Here is an 18,455-nt window from a genome sequence, read left to right on the forward strand (position 1 = left end):
CCCAAATGTCAGTAGCGTCCAGGATGAGAAACTCTGAGATGACCCAACTTAGAACAGCATCAATACACATAGGTGCAGGTGCACACACATGCAAAGTACAGCCTCCAGACCTGCACTCCCATCTCCCCGCTGCCCCGTGGGATTCCGAACAGACCTATGGAAAAAGAGGGGGGTGGGAAAAAAATAAAGCAAGCCCCACCCACAAATGTACCACAGTCACCATTAACGTCATATTTATTGTTATTTAGCTGCTCAGGAAAACATATACAGGTATATACAATATGCATGAATACAGAAGACTGCACTTTACATATTTTTTTAAAAAAGAAAGAAAAAAATAACACTCAATTTCATGAGCTATTGTCACAGTCTTCCAACCAAGCATTTCAGAAATGAATTTCTTTTAAGAGTCAAAAAAGATTACAGGATTGCCTAACACACAGCAGAGTTAAGATTTCATATTTTACATGTGCAATAACGTTTTCGTTTTCTTTCCCAAAAAAGTTTGCTATGCAGTACCGATTACCAGTGTTTGGAGTCTCGTGAGTTGGGTGTGTTTTTAATTTGCCTTTATTCTTTCCATTAAACCAAATTTAATGAAATAACATCCTTTTGCTTAAGGCTATTTTTAAAGCTGTTCCATTCTAGGGTCGTGGGGAGCGAGAAAGTTTCAAACTTCAGGGGTTTCCGACGATGCTAGGACCTCGAGCTGATGGCCAGGTGCTAATGAACTCAACGCAGGGAAAGTCAAAGACAGAAGTCAAGACGCTTGGCTCCCCGGCCTTAAGCAATTAAGGAGAAATCATTCCTGTTTAAAAAATAAAGTGATAAAGCTCTCAAACAGCTGTACATTGTGGAGTCAGAGGGGGGCGTGGGCTTTCGCTCAGACTATATGGCTGATTCTCCTGCAGCCCGTGGCAGGAGGGACCATTTTCTTTTTCTTTCCTCTGGTGGCAGAACTTGGGGACCGAGTCCGTTCACACCTTCTCACTGCGGACCAATTCGCACCACCTGCTTCGCCTGCCTTCTGGGGGCCGGAGGCCTGGGCCGGGCCCCGAGCAAGGACTGTCCAGTCTCGGACCCGAGCCAAAAGGGCCCCCGCAGGAAAGAAGAGGGAGGGGAAAGAGCGAGATTTTTCAGGACACTCTTCCCCCTTTGCTGAAAAGTTCTTTGAAATAAACAATGTGGGTGTTGTATGGTGAATCCAAAGCCTTCAGATCACTTGCAAAAAAAAAAAAAAAAAAAAGAAAGAAAAAGAAAAGAAAGAAAAGAAAAGAAAAGAAAAGAAAAGAAAAGAAAAGAAAAGAAAGAAAAGGAAAGAAAAGAAAAGAAACAAAGAAAGAAAAAGAAAAATAGGTCTAGAAACTCTCGGGACCTGGGGACAGCGGGGAGGGGGTGCAAGACTTGCAATTTAACAAAAATAGAAGTAAATGGGGGAGTTATTGATTTGGGTGAAGGGCTGTCCGTCACTGTCACTTGTCTGATCCACCCTGGAATCTGTGTGCCCCTCAGGACCCCCCACCCGAGTCATACAAGCCTTTTGGAGGCGTCCACAGCCCTCAAGGTGCCCGCCCCGCCGACCCTGGGCTTCCAAGGCCTGCCAAGCCAGGTTCTCGACGGGGTCCTGCCGCCCCCCATCTCTGCTAAGAGGTCATTCCTTGGCGAGATGCTTGGGACACGGCTCTGGTTTTGCAACAAGGTGAGATTAAATCAAAAGGTGGGTGGGGGGTTTTCTGGGTTTCAGAAAAAAGGCAGAGGAGTCAAAAGTCCTTGGTTCTGTCCATTGTTTCCTTCCAGTGCCCACCGCACCCCCTGACCGGGAGCCTGCAAGGAAATATACCCAGGTTCAGAGAAGGGGGGCTCCGCAGGCTGGGCCTGGGGGCTCCTTCACTGAATGAGCCCCTGGGAAAAGTGCTGGCAAGAGCCCTTCCAGGGATGGGGGGCTGGGTCGGTTGCCCAGGTTGGATGGTGCAGGGCTGGGGCAGGGGTGGAAATAGATGGGAAGCGGGGACAGAATGGGAGAGGCTGGGTACATACACGCTGTCCCACCTCCTTCCTCCCGTGAGGCCTGGCTGGAACAGCTGTGGGCAAAGGTCAAGGGCTGAGAGTTGATCCTCCCCCAACCTGGGCACCCAAGACCCAGCCAGCCCGGCTGCAGCAGGGCAGGAGCCAGGAGCCCCCCAGAGCCTCTGCAAGCTGGAAGGGCACCATCCCCCACGCACACCAGGGCTGCTTAGCATAGCGTGAAAATTCAGAGCCTGGGCGTTTGCACAGAGGCCCAGAAAAGGAGAGAAAACACCACTGTCGAACATTCTGACTCCTTCCCACTGAGCGGGCTGGACACGTCATCACCTCCATTGCAGAGAGGACAGCTTCCAGCAGAAGACAGAACGGAGCTGAAGGCTGAGCGTGTGTTTGCAGGAACGAAAATATATCTCTCTCTATTTTCTCAGGGAACAGACAAAACAAAATCCCAGGCGAAATACCTAAGGGGGGCATTAGTTGTTTGGCTCCTGCCTGACTTGATGACAGTTGGGTGTCAATATATAATATCGTGATGACAATTTGACTTTCACCCGGCAATATTCCAGAACTACTATTCTCCAGGATTTCCATTTTAATAAGCAGTGAACAAAGCAAAAAAGGAGAGAGGGAAAAAAAAAAAAAAAAGACGGGGGGAAGGGGCAGAGGAATGAAAATAAAAGAGAATAAAAAAAGAAAGTAACTCTTGTCTTATTACGAAATAACAATGCTTGGACATACAGCAGCATGAAAATAAAACAAGGAAAGAGGTCATCTAAAAAAAAAAAAACGTATGCCAAGGTTACAGAAAAACGGGAATTATCTAGCAGGAAAAAGGCTGAAGCAAAAGTTTGCTAACTGCAAAAGGGTTAACACTGGTAACATACTGTGGCAGACGAGTTTTCTTTTTTAAAAAAATTTTTTGAGGTTTTTTTTTTTTCCCTTTAAATTAACCCTTTCCGGTCCATATGCCACTAAGCAGGTACCAACCTAGAAAAAAAATCATCCACTCAGCAATAGTGGCCCTTTCAAATTACCAGGAGGGTGGGGGTCAGGGGGAGGAGGGGTTCAGGGCAGGGGTGGGGGGAGAGGGAGGGGGAAGGGGGGAGAGGGGAGGAAAGGGCCTGGTGGGGGAGGGGCGTTCTTGTCAATTCAAGTTAGGGCGGCCACGAATGTCCCGAATCTGTTGGAAATGTCGGAGTGCAGGGACCGCCAGGTGGGCACGGAGGCTCGGGCCTTGGCGTCGCCCACGTCGTCTGTGCAGTGGACAGACAGGCACTGCAAGTGGCTGCCCGGCTGGGTGGCTGAGGCCTTATTTGCAGGGAGGTCGTGGGCTGTGGAGAAAAAAGGAAGAGATTAGTTAGCAGCAGGCTCAGCCCCGTGGAGGCCCTAAGGGGGCGGAGTGGGAGAGGCAGGGGAACGGAGGCGCCGTCCACGCCCTCTTTTCATGCCCGAAGACGGTCTGTGGAGATCTAGATACTTCGGTTCAAATCCCCCTGCCGTTGCCTCTGATGTGGCTGTGAGACCTCAGCCAAGGGTAGGGCCCCAGCTCACATGTCAGGTTCTCCCCCCTCAGGAAATGGGAGAATTGGGCCGGGTTGGCCCATCTCTCTGATGGACTAGAGCTCCCAAAAGATTGCCTGGATGTGAAATAAGTTGGGAAGGCTTCCTGGAGGAGGGGCATCTAAACTGGGCATTGAAGCATATGTAGGAGTTTGCCAGATGTAATTGAAGGGCAGAGGGGAGGAGTGTCTGGGTGTAGGGCACAGCCCATCCTCTTGTCATCCTCTGGACAGACATTTGCTAGAGGCCTATTATGTGCTGGGAACTTCCTAAAACAGTACCACACTACTCAATAACGATAAGGAGCCCAGACCCCCCAACCAGACCAGTGCCCTTTGCCCATTTCCAGCTGCTTTACCAAGGGACTTTCGGTGATGGGGGTGAGGGAGTTCCTTTCCTCCTCTATACCCTCAATGAAAATCCTTTCCATTTCCTGCTCACAGCACCAGAAACCCCAAAGATCACAGTGATGTCTGAGTTAGACTTGAGGGGAAAGGAAGTCTGGCAGCCACTCACACCTTAGTATGAAGTACACTCAAAGAGAGTAAGAGCTGGGAGTTCTGAGGCAGGAAAGGAATGGCAGAGACATTTCAGGGGGCTGCTAGTTTATTGCTGCCAAGTGACCAATGGTTCTGTTCTCAGACCTACTCTATGTCCATGAGTATTCTCATCCTTCCTCCTTTTTGGAGCCTGACTCAAGAGAGGAGAGGTGACCTGCCCAAGGTCACACACCCAGGAAGGGGCAGAGCTGGGCTTGAACATGGACCTAAGGTCAGTTTCTAACTCCAAAGAAGTGAGAAAAGCTGGCATTGGGGGTGGGGGCCCAGCTCCGGCTGAGGGAGCACACCCAGATACTGAACTCCATGACCGGCCCGCCCTCCTCAGCAGGGCCAGGTGCCAGGCAGGAGTTCCCCGCCCATCCCTCCCTCTGGGATGAAGGGGGAGGCCTCGTCCCCCCCCCCCCCCCGGGGAGCTGAGCCACCGCCTGCAGAGAAAATCCTCCTGAAGGATGGGCCAGGCCGTGTGACTAACGCAGCTCCCACCCTGGAGCCCCAGGGACACCCGGCTGAGGACCTGTGTGCCCAGAGCAGCTGGGGCGGGGGGCGGAGATTCTCTCCCTTGCTTCTTCCCTCAGTCACCCAATGAATAAGCCCTACTAGGTGAGTCCCTACTACGTGCCAGGAGGGGCTCTAGCCCTGCAGATCCAGCGGGAAGTACGGCAGGTGCCCCCTTCGTCCTCCTCCTGGAGTGGACAGTGAAGCCAGGAGACAGCGTCACACCGGTCATTCTGGAGTCACAGACCCCACGGAGCTTGAATCCCAATCCCAGGCCCACCATTGCGTGGCACGGGGTCTGCCACTTGCCCTCGCTCTGAGCTTCAGTTCCTCGTTGCTAAAGTGGGGGTGACGTCCTCTCCCCCGGGCCTTATAATAGCCTGGCATACAGAGAGATCCCCCAACGGGGCTGTGGGCGCTGTCATTAGTCTCCGGAGAGGTCAAGAGGCGAGGGGTCCTTGCAGCCATTTATTTAGAGACCCCCCCCCCAAGCCTCGTCCCCTCCTTGGGACTGGCCAGGTAGGCACGTTCCTGCCTAAGAGACTGGAGTCTGTGCTCCCATTGCACGGAAGGGAAAGCTGAGGTTTCAAAGCCGGTTAGCAGCGGTGGCGCTGGGATGCTGCTAGTGCCACACCCAGGGCCTCCCGGGGAGAAGGTACCCCAGGAAGCTAGGGGCCTCAGATTCAGCCCCCACATTGCTGCTCTTGAGCCCAGGCTTGCCTTGTTCCCAGTGACACCCCACTCCCTAATCTCCCCAGAAGGAATCTTGTTCCAAGCATTGTGAGATCCGGATTGGGGAAGCGGAACACCTGCCACAGAGAGGATTCTAAGAAGGGTTCCTTACTTCACTTTACGGCATTATCTCACGGAGCAGACGCACAACGCTGTGTCCATCTTATGGACAGGAAACCGAGGCCCCTTGCCAAAGTTTGCACAGCTAAAGAAAGACAAGACCCAGGCCCCAACTCCTGACCCCTGGCTCCCTTGCTCTGAGGCTGCAGCGCCAGGGAGGGGAGGAAAGTTGGCATTTCCCAAGTTCTGTGCTCAGAAAGAGGAGGCCTAGGGACACTTCTGGGAGCTGGGTTTGCTGAGTGATGTTTCCAGACTGATCCAAAAGGGCCAAATGTCCTCAAGATGCCATATTCCCAAATTATAGACGACTCCTGAGCATGCCGTGTGCCAACACCAGAGGCAGCTGCTCTTCTTGCCCGGGGAGGACTTAATGAGGGCACGCCAGGCACACAGCTAACATGCCCGTGTGTTATCTCACTGCATCCCCCCGCAAGCCCAGCAGCTGGGTGCCCCTCCTCCTCAGGTGAGAAGGGGCACCTGGGGCTCAGAGAGGGTGAGGGGTTTGCCCAACGTCACAGAGGATGGGTACAGGATTCCCCAGCCTCTGCCTGGGATGAGCCAGAGACCCTGGTATCCACGGGGAATATTTTTAAGAGAGAATATTACCCTTCAGTTCCTGACAACCCAAGCATGACCAAACTCATCCTCCCGCCAGATTCATTCCAGCTGGGGGGACCCAACACGCCCTAGGACCGCAGCTCCTCCCGGGGCTGCCGAGCGGCTGTGAATAAATCAGTCCCATGGAAGCCGCCTCAAGTCAGGGCCTGCCCCTGCTCCAGAGAGGCCCTCAGTCCCTGCTCCCGGGATGGGAGGGCGGCATGCTGGCCCCCCATGCCAGGACCCAGAGATAAAACCATCCCTCGCCGAGCTCCCAGGATTGGGGGGAGACCCTGGAACTAGTGCACCAGCGACACCGACGCAGATTGCCACATTTTCCAGTGAGTGGCCGGCCTCCCCCGTCAGACTGTGGCTGCAGCGGGGAGGGCAGGTTTGTCTGTTTGCCACGGCTCCCTGCACACGGGAGGCACTCACTTGGGGCCTGTGGGCTGTGGAGGGACCTTCGTCCCTATTTGACAGATGGGAAGACTGAGGCCCTCGGGGGCCCTCTCCTTTTAGGCCAGGATTCTCAGAATGTCAGACAGAGGTGGGAACCTGGTACCCCCCAGACCTGGGCAGCTGCCCCTCAACACCATCTGCAACTTGGAGACAGGGATTCCTGGCAGGCTCATCTCTGAGCAGCTTGGGGGGGACCAGATGAGAGAAAGAAGCGATGACAATGTGCATGTGGGGGGATCAGTCCCTGAGGCAGGGTGTCTGCAACTCAAAACCTATCACCTGGAATGGGCCTCACCCACTCACCCCATGCAGACAGCACAGGGGCTTCCGGTTCCCGGGACCCAATGTCACACCTGCCCTGCAAGGAAGGGCTCTGGGGCCAGTTTTGAAGGACACTCCCCTACGGGCCAGGACAGACCATCTGAGTCCCCACGCACAGGGGCAGGGCCCGGAGAGGGGCTGCCCGGCCCCTCCTGCCCGCTTTTTGCATGTGCACGAACAAGTCGTGGCTGACGTGTCCAGCACCCCAGCACGTCCCCAGCACCCCTCCCGTACCCACACAGCACGCCAGCGACTCGGTCACGTCTGCCACCAGCTTGGCACCGCAGTGTGGAGGTACCGGCTGCCTCCTGCTCCCCCCGCGGTGACCGCGAGACCTGCGTGGATCAGCCCACGACAGGGACAGTCCATCCCACGCAAGGGACGAGAGAGGACCTCAGGGCCGTGCCAGGAAAGCCACCGCACGAGTAACAAACGAGATGCTGCTGCTCTTCCCGGGTTCAACTGTGACAGCGCCTACCATTTGCGGAGCACGGGGACTTTCTGCGAACATCACCTCAGCTCCCAGAACCTCAGCCCTAGAAAATGGGGGAGATAATAGGACCAGCCGTCTTGGAGGCGGTTAGGAGGATTAAATGAAATGATCCATGTAAAGGGCTTAGCCTGCTGCCTGGCGCAGAGCAGCTCCCGCCCCGCGGTCCAGAGCGCACACCCGTGCGGCCAGCCCGGGGCCCCCATCGCCAGCCACAACCGGGGTGAAGCGAGAAGGGGACAGACATGCATGTGTCTACCTGGGGGACACCTCGTGCTTAATTTCAGTTCTGGAGATGCCGCCCACGGAGGGGGCCGAGTGTTCTTTCTTTTTTAAAGTCAGCGAAACAGGCCCCATCACCACCTTGCTCTGCACTCAGTGTCCCTGGGACTGGGTTCTGATTTGGGTGAAACACGTGTTCGGGAGTCACGAGCTTGGTGGGGGCGGCCGCCACCCCCGCCCCTGGCAGCACCGCACTGCTGTGTCCTTGAACCCTCAGGAAGGGGACCTGCACCTGGCCACCTCCAGTCCTTCACCCACCCCCACCCCCTGCTCACCACAGGGAAGGCCAGAGGCGCGGGGCCCGTGGGGGTCAGGTGGCCTCCAGCTGGCGCCCAGGTCAAGGGCCCTGGCTGCTAATCCAGGCTGTGGCCTGCGCAAGGTGTTCACCTGTACTGTAAAATAGGAACCACGTTCACAGGCTGCTGGGAGGGTCCATCGAGGTAACGCGGGTAAAGCGTCTAGCACGTGATGAGCCTCCCGAAGCGGTTAGCTGCTGTTCGGGTTGTTACCCTCCTGGTCTTCAACAGCGCAGTCGGAGCTAACACCGCCCCGTGCCAGCAGGGGAGCCCCGCCGGGCGACAGCCCCTTGGTCTCCGCGGGTGCCAGGGGCCGGCCCACCAAGGTGGGGTGCGGAGGGGGCACCCAGGCACAGCAGGTAAATTAGAATTCCGTGCGTATTTTTAACTCAAAGCTTATGTAAGGAGCAGTGTGGGCCCCTGAGCACAATAGCAAATGACTCTCGCCCGACTCACCCTCGCCGGATTCCAACAAAGGGAAGTGTATTTTGGTTTTTCCTTTATTTGGACCTGGCAGGGGGAGACGCTGGTGTCTGACAGCTGCCACTCAGCTGGGGGGGGGGGGGGGCTGGGCCATTGAGGCTGGAAGCAGAAGCAGGCCTGGGAGCCACCGGGTGGGGTCACACCCTCCTGGAGAGTCAGGCCTGCGGCCCGGGAGTCCTACAGGCCCCCAGACACATCCCTGAGTCTCCCAGCTCCTGTTCCTCGTCCCCCCGAGAAAGGCCAGGCCATGGCACCCAGACTCACTCTAGGCCTCGAACATCACTCTTCTCTCTCACATGGGCCTCACTCAGAGTCCAGGCACCAGGGAAGGAAGAGGCTGCCTCCAAAATCCACCTGCTTCTCTCCTGCCCCACTGCCTCCACCCTGGTCCTGGCCCCCACTGCTCCCGCCTACAGCAGCCACGTGCTGCTTTCTGATTCCACGCTGGCCCCCAAGCCCCTCTCCCCCTGAGTCAGGTGACTCTCCTGAAGCACCAACCAGAGCAGACCTCACCCCTGCTTAAACTTCCATGGCTCCCCAGTGCTCCCAAGATAAAGTTCCCAGCTTCGTACAACCTGGCCTGCCCCGCTCTTGGGCCTCCAGGCTCACCGCTCCATGAGCCAGCTACACAGTCTCTCGACAAGGCCCTGATCCTCCCCGCCTCCACACCCCTGCTCCTGACGCTTCTGCTGCCTAGAACACCCTCCCCTCCTCACTCCTGCTGACTCCCACCATCCACCAGGCTGTCAGCCACGTGGCATACTTCCTCCGACGCCCCTACTCTGAGGTATGTGACCCCTCTCCCTGCTCACAGAGGCCACCCCTGCCCCCAGCCACCAAAATGGCAATGAAGTGCCAGTGACCTCCTAGCTAGCTGCGGGGAAGCACTGACACATGTCACCCTGGCAGAGGGGGGAGTCCTGAATTCGGGTCCCTTTGACAATAAGCTAGCTGCAAAAGATGAAAAACATTATGGGGGGGGGGCGACTTTGGAGTCAGACGACACTGGCACTTCCCCAGCAGGTCAAGTCCAATCACTGTCCCTCTCTGGGCCTCAGCTTCCTACCCCGTGAACCTGAACCAGGACAGCACCCAGCTCCTTGCAGAGTCCCACCAGGTTCTATGGTGCCTGGCGCATCATGGCAGGGGCACGGCCACCAGCTATCACGGCAGACAAAAGTCACAGGAGAGTCCTGCCGGGCGGTAAGCAAAGTCACAAGAATTTTTAAGGCAATTGAAAGGCCCATCTCCAAAAACCCATCGCTGGGGGCATGGGGGACCCAACCCCACTGGAAATGATCCCCACCAGCCAACTGGAATCCTTCTGCAGAGCCCCACCACCCCAAAGCAGACCCCTCCTCAGCTGGCTGTCCATATCAGGTCCCAGGCCACGTCCCCTCCCTCCAGGGAGGTGCACAGGGGACTCAGCCCCGCCCCGGGCTCAGGGCGGGAACAGCACATCTAAGCCAGACAGTGGGCTACACAAAGTGGGTCTATAGAGCCACCAAGGAAGCAGGGAAACAGCACCCCAGACCCACACACACATCCCTTCCCCACACTCTGGGGGAGCCCCAGCTCTGTGCTCTCAGAAGCCTAGACTCCAATCCCACCCTGGTCTCCATCTCACCAGCTCCACGACCTGAGGCAAGCTCAACTCGCTGAGCCTGTTTCCCCGTACCCCTCCGAGGAGCCTGGCCTGGGCACCCTGAGGGGAGACACACCCTTGAGGATCCCAGAGTCTCTCTGGTCCCTGGCACACAGCAGGCACCTGATGAGGATTTGCTCAGTATTTTATTTGGTTTTTAATTTTTTTTATTTTTAAATATTTCATTTTTAAGCAATCTTTTAAGCAGAGCTGAAACCTACAACCCTGAGATCAAGAGTCGCATGCTCCACCAACTGGGCCAGCCAGGCCGTCCCCAGGATTTGTGAAATATTTTAAAGAATGACTCACGTGCTCATCCCAGGTCTTCACCCGCTTGCTGTGTGACCTTGGGCAAGCCACTCCCCCTCGCTGGGCCTATTTGGTCCTCTCTGAAATAACTGGTGGTGGGGAAATATACAACCTCCCCGACTCTTTCCATTCCTTTGGGGAAATTAGATTTTACATTTAATGCAGGAGCCCTCCCCAAGCGAGGGACACTAAGATACCCTAGCCTAAGTAAGCCCCAGGAGCCGGCTCCCACGGCCCCAGGGATCACGGAGTGAGGGCTGACAGCTGGCAGCCTGAGTGACACTCCATCCGGGTACCTCCCAGAGGCCAAGGGACCAGCCCTCCTCAGCCCAGCCCTCTGCCTGCGTCCCCACCCTTCAAGGACAACTTCTAGCAGTGGTATCACTGTGACAAATGAGGAAAGGAAAAAGGAAAAGGAGCCCCGTCCCTACTCCTGTCAGCCCCTGGGATGTTAAGCATGAGCACTGACCTCAGGCTCCCTACGGGCCGGGCCCCAGCCTATCTCACTGGCTGACAACACCTGGGGAGAGAGAGGATCTGACACTCCAGCCCATCTCATGGGGGGGGGAACACTGAGGCCCAGAGAGGGGACATCACTGACCTACAGTCACACATCTAGCCAGCGGCACTCCTAGGCTGGCCTGATGCCAGAGGGTGTGGGTTTATCAAAGTCACATGAGAAAGTAAAATATCCCGACCAAAGAGGCAGGCTACCTCTCCCCCCACCCTCGTTCTCTCTCTCCATCTCTCTGTCATCACCCTCCCCAATTCTTTCTCAATGTCTCTGTTGTCTCTCTCTCTCTCCCCCTCAACTCCACACCCTGTTGCCCCTCGCTTCCCTGTCTCCCCCTGAAACCAATGCTCATTTTTTGGGGAAGGGCCCTGATGCTCACAGATGGGATGAGAATGACCCAGGGTGACAGGACAAAATCTGAGGCCCCCGCTCAATGCCTTCTCCAGGGACAGCCCCATCTCACGGGGGCGATCCAAAGCTTGCACGGAGGGAGAAAGCCCCCCCCAGGGATCAGGAGGGACCCTGTGCGGCCCGCCCTCCCGGCCCCACGAGGGTGAGGAAGGGGCCTCGCGCCCGCCGCCGGGGCAGCCGGGTCCGCCGCGAGGCTCAGCCAGGCCCCTGGAAGCCTTGGGAAATTAATTGGAGTTGACTTGGCTGAGGGCAGCTGTCATTTAGATGGAGAACTGGCTCAGGGCTCCACTGAGGCGAAGCAGCAAGGGCATCGTGGGGACCGGGCGGCCGAGCGCCGGCGATGGGGGCGGGGGCCGGAGCCGGGGACCTTCCCGGGGCCTGGAGGAGGAGACGGGGTGACAGAGGGGGACCGGAGCCCGCGGGACGGCCGGCGCAGGCCCCTCACCCCAGCCCGAGCCTCCGATCGGGCTCCTTCTCCTGGCGCCTCGGGCCACACGGCCAGTGACCTGTGACAGATGCAGCCCCGCGCACCCCCCGGGCCACTCCCGAGCTGTGTGCTGCCGAGACATGACAGGCCGGGGTGGGGGGGCTGCAGGGCGACCCGTCGGCCTGCCCCTTCCTTCCGACAGGGCCCACAGCCGTGCGGCAAGGGTGCCAGCGCGGGAGGCCACCGCCCCGAGAGTCCAAGTGCTTTTGAGAGAGCCACCGGGAGGGCCCAGTGCTAGCGCGAGCACCAAAGGTGACCCCACACGGCAGCCGCTGTCCGCGTGTAGGATTGCTAGTGGGATCGTTACACGTGAGATCCTCCTCCCGCCCCTCTGTTTCCTCACCTCCTCGCTCATGATTCATTCCCTGTGGCATCAGACCCTGTGCTGGGTGGCCCTGGACAGGACACTGGCCCTCTCTGCATCCCAGCATCCCCACCTGTTTATGGGGGACAACCTAGCACCGGGGCAGACACCTCACTGAGCTCCCAGCACTCTGCTTGGCGGCGGTCAGTCGTTCCATAATTGTTTTATAAAATAAGACAGAGAGACACGCACATCTCTGTTGGAGTACAACTCGTTGCTCCAGCCCGCGGAAGGGAAGACCAGCTCTGGCGACGACTCGGGATTGTACAAAGTAACTTTTCAAAGTCTGATGCTTTGCGAGGCGGTTCTCGGGGACGTGTGTCCTGCTCGCCCGCCCATCTGAGGGAGCTTTGGGATTGTCCCACGAGGGGTCAGTGGGACTGCAGGTGGCCTGCTCCCCCAGGCGGTTTCCCATACCACTTCTGCATCCCCGAGGAAGGGCTCTGGAGTGGGGAGTGGTCCACTGTGGGATAGTCGTGTGCTTTGCCGCTAGAGGCTTGGGGTCAAATCCTGACCCTGTCACCGCCAGGCTGCAGGACCCCGCATCAGCTACTCTGACTCCCTGAGCCTCTATTTCCTCACCTGAAAAATGTGTTTGGTCATCCCTGCCTTGCAGACAGGGGCAGTGGACTAGTACCCAGGGGCCTGGTACCCAGGTGACCCTCCATATCCTGTTCCCAGAATGGCTTCTCCAAACCTGAGCCTTCCTGGGGCCAGCCTGTAAGAGGGGGATCTCGAGGGGCACCTGGGTGGCTCATGTGGTTAAGCCAACTCTTGACTTCGGCACAGGTCATGATCTCAAGGTGGTGAGATCGAGCCCCGCGCCCAGCTCTGCACTGGGCATGGAGTCTGCTTAAGATTCTCTATCTCCCTCTGCATCTGCCCCTCTCACCCCCACTCTCTCTCTCCCTCCCTTAAAAAAGATAAAAAGAAGGGGCCCTTAAGACTACAATAACAGCAGGGCGATGAGCCAAAGCATCCCAACTGAGCAGATGCTCCCACCAGCATGCTGGGTGCTGGACCAAGAGGTGACCCCAACACAAGGCTCCCAGCCAGCCTGCACCTCCACCCCGGAGTTTGCAGCCTGGTGGAGAGATACTCGGTAAACACGTAAGAGTAAAACAGTGCGCCGTCACTGCCACACGCAAGGCTGCCCTGTGTTGCAGACCCAGGGGACAGGTGGGGATCTGGGGCAGAATTTGCAGAGGAGAGGACATGCAAGGGGGCGGTGGGGCTTAAGGATGAATATGACGCTTGGCAGCGAGAGAAGCAAGAGGCAAGCTCCAAGACTTTACTGTGACTGGGAAGAACAAGGAGCCAGCCCAGGGGCCCTGATTTGGGGCCAGGGGGAGAGGGAGGAGAAGGAGGCTACAAAGTTGAAATGAAGTCAGTCACGGAGGCCTCTGGAGGCCCCAGGAAGTGTTTGGCTTTGTTCCTGAGAGCAGAAGGGAGCCAAGGAAGGCTGGTGAGCAGGGGAGGGGCATCGGGAAGCTGTCAAAATGAATAAGAAGCTTGTACCTCATCCGTTCCAGCCTTGGCACAGTACACCTGATTTAGAAACACATTCCAGGGGGACAAGGGCCTTTGGGTTCCACAGCTTTAAACAAGTAGGGGGATCCGATCCCACCCCCGAAGAGAATGGTATTCTGAGTGAGCGCTGGTCTAACTGGACGGGCCATTCCTCCCCAGCGGCTTCCCCAAGAAACCCAGCTCAGGCTTGCCATGTCTCAGCTGATGGGCCCTGCAAGGGACCCCACCTCTCAATGGACGTGAACATCGTGCCCTGTCCATTTACATCAACAGATCCTCTCTGAGGATACAGGTAGGGAAACCAAGGCACAAAAACGCACGCCCCAGGATATCCAATGGCGAGCAGAAGGGTTGAGGGAAAGAAAGTTCCTTACCTCTCTGCATCTGAGTTTCCCCATGTGTTAAATGAGACCATACACCTACTGACCGGGCTGCTGGGGGAATGAATAGGGTGATACTGACAATAACACACAACAATTAGGGTTAATACCTGTCACGCGTTCATTCATCTCAACTAATTCCTCACCATAGCCCCGGAGGGCAGCTTCTCGTCTCCCAGCCCCCTTTCACAGGTGAAGGACCTGCCAGGTCAGCATCCTATAGCCCGAGGGTCAAATCCGGCCCACCGTTTGTTTTTATCAATAAAGTTTTATTGGTACATAGTCACACTTGTATATTTACATTTAGTGTGTGGCTGTTTTATGTCACACAGCAGAGTTGAGTAACTGATGGAGACCGTATAAGCCACAGACCTAAAATATTTACTGTCAGGCCCTTTACAGTCAAAGTTTGCTGCCCCTGAACCTGATGCTCAGAGAGGCTGACGTCACTTGTCTAAGTAGGAAGGAGCCATCAGGCACCCAGTTGGCGCTCCATACATGCTCCCTAGGAACATGTTTATGTGTAAATGACATTGTTGATCCACACAGACTCACACAGGGGCCCTTAGGGAATCAGAAATGTCCCTCCCATTCACCGTGTCCCTGTTCTTCCTTCTCAGGCTACAGTGGAAACCTCTCTGGCTTCCTATTTAAAAATCAATAAAACATTACAATGTTGGGGGGCAGAAGGATGGGGTTGTTATTTTTTTTAAAAAATCCTTCTTAGATGTGTTTACAATGCAGCAAAAGAGAAAGGTGGCTCTTGAAGGCAGAACAAGTCAGCCACGTCAGGCCAGAGGAGATGGGTGCCCACCCCCACCGCCCCCCTGCCAGAGGTCACCCCTGCACAGACTCTGAGAACCCTGTCACAGCTCCACTCGACGAAGGACGGAATAATGGGCGAAGTGGACAGCGACAGGCAGGACACACAGGCCAAAGCGGCAGCTGGTGGGCAGGCCCGGGGTCTTCTCTCTGGCTGAGCTCATTTATTCCCTCAGCAGTCGTATCAGGGCCAAGGTCACACAGCGAGAAGGTGGAGTCAGAACTCGAACCCAGGTCTGTGTGAGTCCAGAGCCTGTATCTATCGTCTTAACCACCCTCAGCATCTGCCTGGCCTGGAGGGGAGAAAGACAGCTGGAACAGTGGAAGCTGGTCTGGGCTTGGGAGGAGCCGGTTGGTCACTCCCATCAAAACAACAGGGAACAGACCCCAGGACTGCCCGGCAGCTGGCACACGCGTCCTCAGCTCCCATCCTCCATGGGTTCCGGAAGGTCCGGCCTAGGCTTTTGAGGAGAAGCATACCTGCCACATACAACCCCAACCTGTTGTCCCTCCAGGTGGGGCCATCCGTCCCCAACTCTGGGAAACCAGGGCCCAGCTCCGCCAGAAGCTGGCTGCGTGGATCCAGGTGTATTGCTCACCCTCTCTGGGCTGCCGTCGCCTTTGTAAGTGGCAGGAGTCCCTACAGCCAAGCCTGTGACTCTGTGGCCCAAGGAGGCTGCCCAAGTACCTCCCATCCCAAATTATGCTGTGGACTGATGGGAACTGTTGGCTAAGCTGTACCTCGAGGATGGGAGAGGGGATTTGGCTCGGCCCTCCATGTCCCTCCTGGGGCTTCTGATGCCCAGAGTGAGTCTCTGGGGTTGGCTTGGGAAGGTAGGATGTGGGCTCCCAGCGGAAGGCAGGAGCCACACTCCTTCCATGGCAGAGGTCACACCGTCTGGTCCCTGCGATTTTCTGAGGAAGGCAGACCTGGGCCCTAGGAAGACGAGGCTGGCAGATACTGTAAGTTGGGGAAACTGAGGCCAGAGAGGAGTAAGTCGGGCAGAACTGTGAATAAATCAGAGAATTCTTGCCACTTGCCTAAGCCAGTGATTAATCCTCTCCTCATTCAGAAAGTTTGACAATCGGGACGCCTGGGTAGCTCAGTGGTTGAGGTCTGCCTACGGCTCAGGTCGTGATCCTGGGGTCCTGGGATCGAGTCCCACATCAAGCTCCCTGCAGGGAGCCTCCTTCTCCCTCTGCCTGTGTCTCTGCCTCTCTCTGTATGTCTCTCATGAATAAATAAATAACATCTAAAAAAAATAAAATTAAAATTAAAAAGTTTTGACAACAGAGTTTGCAGTATGCTGTCACCAAGTGGTGGCAACACTACTCCTGCCCGCTCTCCCCTCTTTCTGGACCACTGTCACTTCTTCTTTCATCTAAGCAACTCATCTCTCTCCTCCTTAAGGAGGTCTTTCCAAGGCCCTCAGTGAACTCCAATGGGCACTGTATTATAATACCTGATCCTAACCCCGACCTCTCATAATTGTCCTACTCTCTACCACAGCCCCTAGAATATGAGTTCCATGAAACTGGAGCCTCATCTCTCCTACTCGCTCCTGTGGCCCTGGCACCCGGCGCATGGTAGCCCTCAACCAGTATGTGCTGACTTGATCAGTTCCAACGGGCAGGAACAAACCCTAAACAATCACTAAAATAAGGAAGATGAAACCACATCACCTGGGCCTCCAGACAGACCTGAATAGGAATCCTTCAAGGCTTCCTGGTGCCAACGAAACAAGACTTCATTAGGAGTGTGGCCTACTGACCCCATCCAAAATTTACTGAGCGGGACCACACCCCCTCACAGACTATTCTCCAGCTGTGGAGGAATGATAGGCACTTACACCCACAACCCCAACCCAGCAACACACTTCCTTCCAAGTCTGGACACTAGAATGCTCCCAATTTATTTGAGGCCCTGCTGGGGTGTGAGGAAGCCACAAAATGCAGGTGCCTTTTCCATGGGAAGAAAAATTGGGGGAAGGCGGGGGTCAGATAACAAATGCTAGAAATCTTCCTCCCAGCTGAGGAGGACGACTCAGGAAGGCTCCATTCCCAACAACACCCCCACCCAGCCCACTCCTCCTGCCTGCTGGCCCCGAGCCCCTGAACCCACTCAGACAAACCCTGAGGTGAACTTTTTAAGTTGACAGACACCAAGCATGGGAGTTGGTAAAATAACCATCCAACACTGTCACACCGTCTCTGTTTTTCCTTCTTCTTCAGGAAAGGGGACCACATTCCAGATCCTGTTCTAAAAGTTCCATGTATGAGACGTCTGGGTGGCTCAGCAGTTTAGCATCTGCCTTCGGCTCAGGGCATGGTCCCGGGGTCCTGGGATCAAGTCCCACATCAGGCTCCCCAGAGGGAGCATGCTTTTCCCTCTGCCTGTGTCTCTGCCTCTCTCTGTTTCTCATGAATAAATAAATAAAATCTTTAAAAAAAATAAAAATAAAAGTTCCACATATATCACTGCACCAGGACCTCCCAGCAACCTACACCAGGAGAGGTTGTTATTCTCCTCTTTAAAGGACACAGAAACAGGTTGAGAGCAATGGGTGACTCGCCCAACACCACACAGCTAAGGAGCAATCGAGGCAGGATGAGGTCAGGTCTGTTTCCAAAGGCTCTGCTACTTTTACTGCATGCCAGAAATAGGAGAAGAGGGAGAGAGGAGGAGAGAAAAACTAACAAAAAGATTCCTCTCTCTCCCTGCCTTCCCTCCCCGTCTGTCCACTCTGCGTCAGGAAGCACCTGCCAGTCCCTCAGGGGTGCCACAGGGTGAGGAGAAGCTAGCATTCGTGCCATCTGATAAGGGCAGCTGATCCAGGCCAGGCCTCACACACTGCAGGATGTGAGTCCTGGGGAATCAGGCCCCCAGGGAGGGGAGCGGGACAACAGGGAAAAGCCTTTACCCTCAGGTGTGCAGCTCATCCACCTGAGCTAAACTCTTGCAGAGGTGGTTTCAGGCTGCCCGGGGGCGGTGCTCTACTGCGCGTCTGTTGCTAAGCAGCAGGCTTGCACCCAACAACCTACTTGGAGTTCCCGACCTGCTTGGGATATAACAAGCCTGTGATCTTGGGGGCCCCTATAACCCATCTCGGGTCTAGGGCAGAGCTGCCCAACATGGCATCCACCAGCCACATGTGGCTTTTTAAATTTAAAAGTCCATCCCTCATTCACAACTAGCCACACACACTGCAAGGGTTCAGCAACCATCTGCGGCTCGTGGTTACTACTAGACAGTGCAGATACAGGACATCTCCATCGTCAAGGGGCGCCTGGGTGGCTCAGTGGCTGAGTGTCTGCCTTCAGCTCAGGGCATGATCCCGGGGTCTTGGGATCGAGTCCCGCGTCGGGCTCCCTGCATGGAGCCTGCTTCTCCCTCTGCCTGTCTCTCTGCCTCTCTCTCTGTGTCTCTCAAGGACAAATAAATAAAATATTTCTTTTTAAAAGAAGAAAGGACACCTCCATCATTGTAGAAAGTTCTATTGGACACCACTGGTGTAGAATTATAATCTACAAGTGCCAACCTATGTCAGCGGCTGCCACGTCAACTAGTTTTCT

General features: G+C 55.7%; 1 protein-coding gene across 1 annotated transcript in view; it reads right to left on the reverse strand.

Annotated features, from left to right (window-relative positions):
- Positions 1-216: 216 nt before the first annotated feature.
- Positions 217-18,455, reverse strand: part of MN1 (MN1 proto-oncogene, transcriptional regulator) — a 47,446-nt gene continuing 29,207 nt past the window's right edge. Inside the window, exon 2 of the mRNA XM_077874161.1 lies at positions 217-3,356. Coding sequence (XP_077730287.1) covers positions 3,175-3,356 — 182 coding nt within the window. The 3' untranslated portion in view covers positions 217-3,174. The remainder of the gene's footprint in view (positions 3,357-18,455) is intronic.

This window comes from Canis aureus, chromosome 27 (genome assembly GCF_053574225.1).
Source record: "Canis aureus isolate CA01 chromosome 27, VMU_Caureus_v.1.0, whole genome shotgun sequence".
In the NCBI taxonomy this organism is placed as follows: Eukaryota; Metazoa; Chordata; class Mammalia; order Carnivora; family Canidae; genus Canis; species Canis aureus.